This window comes from Fistularia commersonii, chromosome 4 (genome assembly GCF_037954325.1).
Source record: "Fistularia commersonii isolate RoL2024-O1a breed Wild chromosome 4, RoL_Fcom_v1.0, whole genome shotgun sequence".
NCBI lineage: Eukaryota > Metazoa > Chordata > Actinopteri > Syngnathiformes > Fistulariidae > Fistularia > Fistularia commersonii.
In genome coordinates, this window is record NC_141287.1 from 2207837 (window position 1) to 2218283 (window position 10447).

Genomic DNA, 10447 nt, shown 5'->3' on the forward strand with positions numbered 1-10447 from the left:
CGTAGTGAGAGAAGATAAGAAGGTGGCTGGTGTGAGAGAGGAGGATACAGAGAACAGGGCTAGATGGAGAAAGTTGATTCGCTGTGGCGACCCCTGAAAATAAAAGCCGAAAGTAGAAGAGGAAGAAGATGAATAAAAAAAAAAAAACATAACAAGACTTTGTATTATTTACATACAATTTTTCATTTTAATTCCATAATTGATGATGGGACACAAGGTTATGTCCATCTCTCTAGCGCTATAAATGTTTTTTTCAGTTTCAGCTGCACTTGCCATCATGGAAGGATCTTCTTTTAGTATCAGAGGTTTATTTTAATACTATTCAAGGAACAAGGACAAAGAATTTTCTTATTCGTGTCACCTCAAGAATTACATGTCAAAATTATTGTTAATTCTTACCTGACAATGCGCAGTCATGCAAACTCCAAGCCACCACATCTTGGTCCACCAAGGAACTGAAGCGCAGCTTCAATACATAAATAAAATAAAGAAAAAAAAACAATACATGCCATTTTATTTATGTATTTATTTATGTATTAATTTGTTGTTGACTTAAATTAAGCCAAAATAATCAAAGCATTATTTTTTTTTATTACATGGATATATATTAACAATTTGTAAATGTTATATTTCATCTAATAATCCAAATGAAATTCAGCAATATTGATCACCAATAGTTCTTTTTCCATTGATCTTCTGTTATTTCTCTGAGGTTGTGAAGGTTGGCTGAGAGGGGCTTCAAATGTTTCAACACACTTTAATATACAGGTAGTAAAAAAAAAAAGATTAAAATTAAAAGACAGCAGTAATAGCTGTCGGAAGAATACCACCAAACCCAGTAAGACAACAAGCTAATAAAAGTTTTATGCCAATCAACAATTCTTAAGTGGATGCAGACCTATCTTTGTTTTGTCGCCAGGATCCGTCTGTTATCAGAATAAAAAAAAAACAAAAAAACATTTCCATGCAAAGTTGGGGAAGGAGGGAAAACACCAAATGAATATTCATTTCGAGATATTTACATAAAGAGATCGGGAACATGCCGCTGCCACCTTTTCCACAATGGATCACATGGAAGCAGATGAACTCTGCTTTCCACACCTCCTGAACACTTCATGCACGACAACCAAGCGATCTCTCACTTCAGCTGTGCTCAGTTATATTTTTCTCTCCTTAATCTCTCTACTCACTGTGACTCTCAACATGCTGGTTATCATCTCCATCTCCCACTATAAGTAAGAAATGAATGCCAAATGCTGGAACTCTAAAATTACACTGGAATTAAGACCTGCTTTATTTATTCCACAGAAAGCTTCACACTCAGACCAACTTCCTCCTCCTCTCTTTGGCTGTCTCCGATTTTTTAGTAGGATTCTTGATATTATTCCAGGTTGGACCCATCAATGGCTGCTGGTATCTGGGGGACGCCTTGTGTAATGTGTATTACGTTCTGGACTACACTATAACGTCTGCTTCGATAGGGAACATGGTTCTGATATCAGTCGATCGTTACGTGGCGATTTGCGACCCACTTCATTACGCCAACAAAGTCACTGAATCCAGAGTTAAAATCTGTATTTGTATGTGTTGGGCTTGTTCTACTCTCTATCACTGTGCATATTTTAATGAGGGTTTGAAATATCCAGGCAAGGATAACACCTGTGTTGGAGAGTGTGTACTTGCTATTAATTATGCTGCTGGAATTGTTGATCTTTTTGTGTCCTTTATTGGTCCTGTTGTGGTTATAATTGTCCTGTATTTCCAAATATTTGTAGTAGTTGTAACTCAGGCTCGTGCTATGAGGACCCACATCACATCTATTACACTGCCACGGTCAGTAAACACACGTGCGAGTAAATCTGAGGTCAAAGCAGCCAGGACTCTCGGTGTTCTCATTGTTGTGTTCTTAGTTTGTTGTTGTCCATATTTCTGTGTTGCACTTACGAGCCAGGAGATCCTGGTGAATTCTTTCTCTGGAGCTTTTGTCATGAGTCTGTTCTACCTGAACTCCTGTCTCAACCCTTTGATTTATACAATTTTCTATCCTTGGTTTAAAAAGTCTGTGAGGCTCATTGTTACACTGCAGATATTGCAGCCTGACTCCTGTGAGTCCAACATATTAGAGAAATAAACAACGGCCGTTGCGGTTTCGTCAGGCAATTATGCATTGAACTGCTGTAATGTGATCAATCTCTCTAATTGAGTTTAGGGAAAATAGATAAATTAACAAATTTGAATAGTAACAATCTATATGCAATTTCACCTTCCTTGTGTCTAATAATTAAATAATAATTGCCATACGTTACCTGAATAATTGCGAAAGTAAACTGAACATTTCCATCCATTTTTGTCTTGCATTTTAGGTTCGGTTTTAGAAATTCATCATAAATCACTTTTCTTTTCTTTGTTTGTTCTATGTGAACAAGAAACAGGTGGCTCAATTAATAAGTAACGCATAAGGTCCACATAAGTGTGGAAAATGTCAACAAATGAGCACTTTGTGTCAAATGGGAGTTACTGAATAGATAAGTCAGTAAATACACACATACATGCCTACATACACAAAACTTAAAGTGGGAATACAGATGATTCCCTCTTTGCAGACATAGAATATTTGAATGTTATCACACAATGCTAATTTTTCAGTCCTCCAAACTTTGAACAACACACAGGAGAACACGAGCAGTCCGAATTCCACCAATTTGAATTCATGGATTTAAAATCAATTTGAATTTGTTCAACACACTTGAAACCAAAGGAAGAATGCAGGAAATTTCTTCTCAAAACATTTTGACAGTGAGTTGGTTGTCTTCAAAACTGGTCTATAGTTTCATGGCTGTTGCACTTGTGTAGAACACCAACCTAATAAAAAGCAAACACAAAAAGTCCCTCTTTATTGGATTAACCTTCCCATAAAATAAATAATGGTGATGAATGTATTGCTGACTAAACCAACTCTAAAGGTCAAAACCTACTATGAAAAGCAGCATGGTTCATGTTGCTGAGGTTCATGACTTTTGGTTCATGCTGTACCGCTCCCTTGCTCGCATATGTCAAAGTCAAGGCCGGTTCAAGCCTGTGAAAAAATTATCTCTGGCCCTTGGATGAAATTGATTATTATTAGAACCGGCCCGCAGGCCGCAGCCGCCTGCTGGTGTTTTGAACGCACCAATACTACATTCCCCACAATGCAACGATATCCTGCGAACTCACAGCAGCGCAACTAGCGGGCCTTGGTTTCATTCTTCATCAGCAGTCAGAGCAGATGTCAAATGTCAGCTACCTCCTCCCCAAAAATGGCTAACGAAAGGTGGACGCTGAGAACAAGGGATTTCAAGGCCGGTGGGAGGCAGAGTACATGTTCACGGAGGTAAAAGGCAAACCTGTGTGTCTTTTATGTGGAGAAAACTTGAGCCACTTTTCCAGCCGCCAGACCATGAAAGAGAAGCTCTCTACAACTGTGTTCCCGAGTGCACTGTTTGTGGATAAAGTCAACATACTTGCTGCAGACTTCCGACGCCGATTTGCTGACTATGAAGCCCCAAAAAACAGGTTTGCACTGCTCGGCAATCCTTTTGCAGTTGACATGGAAAATGCACCATCAAACCAACAAATGGAGTTGATTGAGCTCCAGTGCAATGATTCACTGAAGGACAAGTATGAGGGAGTGGGTGCTGATGAGTTTGCACGTCCCATCATGAAGTAAGTTGGGGACATCCTTTAGCACCTGAAAGCTCAAAAGTGAAGAAGTAACTTCGGATGAGAGATAAAAATCCTTCAGAAATCTACAACCAACTTCATTGAACTGTGATAACCCAGAATTGCCACAAATACTTCAACACACCTGCATATAAACGTAACAAAAGCATGAACTAGAATTTCCTTTTTCTGTCATGGAAACTGTGTGGCACCACAGGAAATGATGACAGTGTTGCTGGTAAAAAAAGAGAAAAACAGTGTTGACTGGAAAATGAAAAGATTTTTTCTGAGTTAAACCATTTCAGCAGGCTTTGAGATCACGTTTTTTTTTTGTTTCAAAAAAAAAAATTGTATATAATACCTCTGGCCCCTGGGATGAAATAGATTATTATTAGAGCCTTCCCGCAGGCTGCAGCCACCTGCTGGGGTTTTGAACGCACCAACAGGTTTGCACTGCTCGGCAATCCTTTTGCAGTGAACGTGGAAAATGCACCATCAAACCAACAAATGGAGTTGATTGAGCTCCAGTGCAATGATTCACTGAAGGACAAGTATGAGGGAGTGGGTGCTGATGAGTTTGCACGTTTCATCCCCGACACAATATCCCAGCTGCGCGTCCAAGCTAGTCAGACGCTCTCTATGTTCGGCAGCACATACCTGTGTGAACAACTGTTCTCTTTGATGAAGCTAAACAAAACATCCCACAGGAGCCGTCTTTTAAGCACTTTTACTCAATCCTGAGGATTTCCTCATCTCAGATTCTGACCCCGAACATTGATTAACTTGTACAAAAGATGAAACACCACCAAGTATCAGGCTCAGCCTCAGACAAGGGATCATCACAGAGCATGAACGTATCGTTATTTTTTAATTCAGTTACATTCTTACATTGGTTTCTACAATACATGTGATTTTTCTTTGAAGAAAGTATTGTTTTGTCTGCGTGCCATGGGTTTTTGTATTTTGATTTATTGTATTTTATGCATTTATATCTATTTTTCAGTTAATGGACTAATTGCAGATAGGAGCCATCAGAAAGAATACAACGGATTTGATTTATTTACTTTTTGCTTTTTTCTCGTTTTACTATTTGAGCAGTAATTGATATGATCATAGAGCAGCCCGATATTGCATTTTCAGTTTATAATGCATGCAATTTCATTTATGCATTTAGGTCTTGGTTCAATAGGCTATGTTCAGTCAGTTCAATATGTTTTAATAAACACTGAATTAGTCAAGCCTTCGGCATGTGATAAATTTGTTTTTTGGCCCTCTGTGTATTTGACTTTGACATCCCTGGAATATAGGATAAAGAGCAACAACTGAAAAATGGAGGTTTAATACATTTCTTCTTAATTCTTCTTTGTCTCCTTTCGGCTTTTCCCTTCAGGGTCCGCCACAGGGAATAAACCTTCTCCATCTAACCCTATTCTCTGTATCTTCCTCTCACTCTAATTACCTTCATATCCTCTCTCACTACGCCCATAAATCTTCTCTTTGGTCTTCCTCGAGACCTCTTGCCTGGCAGCTCCAAGTCCAGCATCCGTCTACCAATATATTCTCCATCCCTCCTCTGTGCATGACCGAACCATCTCAGTCTGGCTTCTCCGACCTTCTCTCCAAAACATCTAACATGTGCTGTTCCTCTGATAGACTCATTCCTGATCCTCTCCGTCCTGGTCACTCCCAAAGAGAACCTTAGCATTATCATCTCTGCGACCTCTAGTTCTGTCTCCTGTCTTTTTGTCATTGTAACTATTTCTAAACCATGTTGCATCGCTGGTCTCACTACTGTCTTGTACACCTTTCCTTTCATTCTGGCTGATACAGGTAGTCTTCTATTGGATAGAACCCCTGACACTTTTGTCCATCCATCACAAGCTGCTTGAACCCGTCTCTTCACCTCTTTTCCACACTCTCCTACGCTCTGGACTGTTGACCCCAAGTACCTGAAATCCTCCATCTTCTTGATCTCCACTCCCTGTAGCCTCACTGTTCCGCCCAAGTTCCTCTCATTCACACACGTATACTCTCTGTCTTGCTGCGACTAACCTTCATTGCCCTCCCTTCAGCACTTACCTCCACCTCTCTAGATTTTCCTCTCTGCTCTCACTAGAGATCACAGTGTCATCTGTAAACATCATGGTCCATGGAGATTCCTGTCTAACCTAATGTGTCAGTCTGTCCATCACTACTGGAAACAAGTAGGGGCTCTGAGCTGATCCCAGATGGAGTCCCACCTCCACCTTGAACTTCTCTGTCACACCTAGTGTACACCGCACCACTGTCTCACAGCTAGCATACATGTCTTGCACTAGTCTAACACTTCTCTGCCATTCCATCTGCCATTCCAGATCCTGTCCTTCCCTCCGTCAGACACACAGGTGGAAATCCGAATTACAGCTTGCCTGTCCGACATCTCAGATTGGATGGCAACTAACCATCTGAAGCTCAATCCAGACAAGACTTTGACAAGACTTGAGCTGCTCCTTCTCCCGGGGAAAGGTTGTCCGCATAGAGACCTGGCCATCACCATCGACAACACTGTGGTAAGGCCAACCACAACTGTGAGAAACCTGGGTGTGGTCCGAGACAACCAACTGTCGTTCTCAGCTAACGTCGCAACAGTTGCACGTTCCTGCAGATTCCTCCTTCACAACATCAGGAAGATTCGTAGATTCCTCACAGAGGATACGGCGCAGATATTCATCAGGCTCTAGTCATCTCTGCATCTGGACTACTGCAACTCTCTCATTGCCAGTGCCCCAGCGGTGACCATCAGGTCTCTGGAGCTTCTTCAGAAAGCAGCAGCCCGCCTGGTGTTCAACCGTCCCCATTCACCCACAGAACTCCCTTTCTTATGTCCCTTCTCTGGCTCCCGGTAGCCGCCCACGTCACGTTCAAGACCCTGGTGCTCGCCTACCGGGCAGTGAATGGGACAGCCCCGTCATATCTGTCCACCCCATCACTCAGAGCCCCTGGCTGCCGATCAAACCGGTCTCGGCTCTTCTCGGTCTCGGCTCCTCAGTGGTGGAACGAACTCCCAGAAAAGGTCAGAACAGCGGGGTCGCTGCCCATCTTCCGCTGTGAGCTGAAAACGTACCTCTTCACCCAGCATTAATCGCACTGAGCCTCCCCCACCCCACAAAAAAGAAAAAAAAGTGAGAAATGAATGGATGTATGGTTTTGAGATGGCTATTTGGTGGAGTGGTGACTTCTGAATAAGGACTACTGGTACTTTGGATCGTCGGTTATGGACCTGCAACTTTTGTAAGTCGCTTTGGATAAAAATGTCTGCTAAAAGACTGTAATGTAATGTAATGTAATATAAAGTATGTGCGTGTGTGTGTGTGTGTGTGTGTGTGTGCGTGCGTGTGTGTGTGTGTGTGTGTGTGTGTGTGTCTGTGTCTGTGTCTGTGTGTTGACCTTGGTGTGTGTTTTCTTTCTGGAGCACAATGATCCAAGGTAGCTTCTTTCCTTCTTCAGAACAAAGCTAGAGTGCTGACATATACTAAGTGATGTTAGATGTTGTGTGTCCTTAAATAATGCTTTACGTAATAGGATAATGCCACTACTAAGCAATATTACTGTCAAATAAAAATGACAATGATAATACTACTACTACTACTGATAATAATAATAATAATAATAATGATAATAATAATGACTTCTGCTCTCAGTCCAGTTTCCACTACTCTTTTCCATAACTTCTTTGTATGGCTAATCTTTGCACTCTCTAAACTCCTGTTGAATAATCTAGCAAGGAATTCTACGACTGCCTCAGGTATATCGGAACCAACTGCCTTTCCATTCTTCATCCTCTTCAATGCCTTCCTCTCTTCACTTTTACGAATCTTTGCTACTTTACTACAATAGTCATCTCTTCTAACCCTTCCCTCTCTCATTTTCCTCATTCATCGCTCTTCAAAGTATTCTTTCCATCTTCACAGTACTCTTCTAGCATGTGTCAAGACATTTCCCTCTCTGTACATATTTTCCATCTCCATCTCTCTGTTTTGCTAACCTTTCTATGTCATTCCCTCCCTCCCTACGGTCTAACCGAGCATACAAGTCATCCTATGCCCTTTGATTTGTCTATGCTACCTCTATGTTTACCTTGCACTGTATTTCCTTGTATTCCTGACTGTTCTCTTCAGTCCACTCAGTGTCCCACTTCTTCTTTGTATAGACTTCTGCACTTCCTCATATCACCATCAAGTCTCCTTATCCACTTTCTTTTCAGATGATACACCAAATAATCTCCTCCCTGTCTCCCTGATCACATTAGCTGCAGTTGTCCAGTCATCTGGGAGCTCTCCCTGATCACCCAGAGCCTTTCAAAATTTCTCCCTGAAATCCATACAACACTCCTCCCTTATCAGCTTCAACCACTCTGTCCTCTGCTTTGCCTTTGTCCTTTTGATCTTCCTTGTCACCAGTCATCCTACAAACCAGCATCCTATGCTGTGTGGCTACACTCTCACCTACAACTACTTTCCAGTCACTGATCTCCTTCAGATTACCTTTTCAAACAAGATGAAGGCTACCTGCATGCTCCTACCTGTCTTTTCTGGGAAAAAAAGTATCCACTCCAGCTATTTCCATCCTCTTTGCAGAGTTTACCACCATCTGTCCTTCTGCATTTCTATCCTGGATACCAAACCTGCCCATCATTTCTTCATCACTTCTATTGCTTGCATCAACATGTCCATTGAAGACTGCACCAGTTACCACTCCCTCATCTCTTGGGATAATCTGTATCACTTCATTCAGCTCAGGGGCATAGCCACTAACAACATTGAACATCCCATCTTCAATTTCCAGTTTCATACTCATAAGTCTCTCTGACATTCTTTTCACCTCCAGAACATTCCTCACAAACTCCTCCTCAAAAATAACTCCTACTCCATTTCTTTTCCAGATAGTACCATGATAGTACAACTTAAAACCTGCTCCTAAGCTTCAAGACATACTACCTTTCCACCTCGTTTCCTGGACACTCAATAGATCTACCTTCCTATTCTGCATTATATAAACCAACTCTCTACCTTTTCCTGTCTTTGTGGCAATATCTAAAGTCCCTACTCTCAGTCCCAGACTCTTGCTTTTCCTCTTCTCTCTCTGCTTTCGAAAACTCCTGCCTCCTCCCCTTCTTCCACCAACAGTAGCCCCAAATTTCAATGGTACCCTGTACATTATCGGCACCAATGGCGATCGTTGTTAACCTGGGCCTCAACCTGGGCCTCAACCAATGAAATGGATAGGTTTGAGTCGAATATTTGATTTTGGCATGCTTCACACTGGATACCCTTCCTGGCGCAACCCTCTGCTCAGGGAGACGCTGGCTTATGCTTGCCCTGAGACTAGCTCAGGGAGACATTGGCCTGTTCCCCCCTGAGGCTGCCATATAAAGCTATATTTGTACATCTTGTGATTTAAAAAGTTATGGTCAAATAAAGTCAACTTTGAATTGATAGGTTTTATATCAATTTTGAAAATATATACACAAAGTATGCATTAGACCTTCATGTCCGTCTATAGGTACTAACAAAGTGGAGAGATTGAGGTGAATGTTTTGGATTTCTTGCGAACCTTTCTGTGTCTTGCTTTCATGATTTGGTGATCTTTTGTCACACAATGACAGACTAATAATTTCCCTATCAGGACCCATAACCAGACTGCTGAGTGGTCTTCCTCCCTGCAAATCTGTGAGCAAATTTCAGCTTAGGTCATCAATGGTGTTTGTCCTCATATACACATACACTTTAAATCTATTTTCTTTTTCATCCGATCTTTATAAAAGGTTAGCAACATAACGCTTTGAAACAAGCTACCTTTTTATGACGTATCTCCTTAGCTAAAAGATAGAAGATGGAACAATGCAAATGAAATAAAATTGCCCTGTATTTGTCTGTCCCTGTATCCCTGTTATTAAGTGGTAAATCCATTCAAAAATACATTTTTACTTTATGTAGCATGCAAGACTGTTTCTCTGCTGGTAACATTCAGGCCTAGTTTTCCTCTCCTTTAGTCATGAAGGAGTCTAATGTAGCCTCAGGGGGGGCAATGCCTTCCTTGGGGGGGCACAGAGCAGTGTCTCCCTGTGCCGGTCCCAAGCCCGGATAAATGCAGAGTGTTGTGTCAGGAAGGGCATCCAGCGTGAAACTTTTGCCCAAACCAAACATGCGAGTCAACCATAACCATAAGATGACAGGATGCCAAGAGAGGGGCTCTGGTATTGTTTGAGGAAGTCTGGAGTAGCAGAGAAGTATGTTAAACTGGTGCAGGACATGTATGCTAGCTGTGAGACACTGGTACGGTGTGCTGTAGGGGTAACCGAGAAGTTCAAGGTAGAGGTGGTACTCCATCAGGGATCAGCTCTGAGCCCCTTCTTGTTCGCAATGGTGATGGATAGGCTGACAGATTAGGTGAGACAGGAATCCCCATGGACCATGATGTTTGCAGATGACATTGTGATCTCTAGTGAGAGCAGAGAACAGGTAGAGGAAAATCTAGAGAGGTGGAGGTATGCTCTGGAAAGGAGAGGAATGAAAGTTAGTTGCAGCAAGACAAAATATATGTGTGTGAATGAGAGGAACTTGGGTGGAACGGTGAGGCTACAGGGAGTGGAGATCAAGAAGCTGGAGCATTTCAGGTACTTGGGGTCAACACTCCAGAGCAACGGAGAGTGTGGAAAAGAGGTGAAGAGACAGGTTCAAGCAGGTTGGAATGGGTGGGGAAAGTGTCA

At 41.9% G+C, this 10447-nt stretch overlaps 1 protein-coding gene across 1 annotated transcript; it reads left to right on the plus strand.

The window, feature by feature from the left end:
• Nucleotides 1-1062: 1062 nt before the first annotated feature.
• LOC147234378 (trace amine-associated receptor 8a-like) lies at nt 1063-2131 on the plus strand. The gene is made up of 2 exons (XM_086146076.1): nt 1063-1235; nt 1309-2131. Exons 1-2 carry the CDS (start codon nt 1063-1065, stop codon nt 2129-2131), a joined length of 996 nt encoding a protein of 331 aa, XP_086002202.1.
• The last annotated feature ends 8316 nt before the right edge of the window (nt 2132-10447 follow it).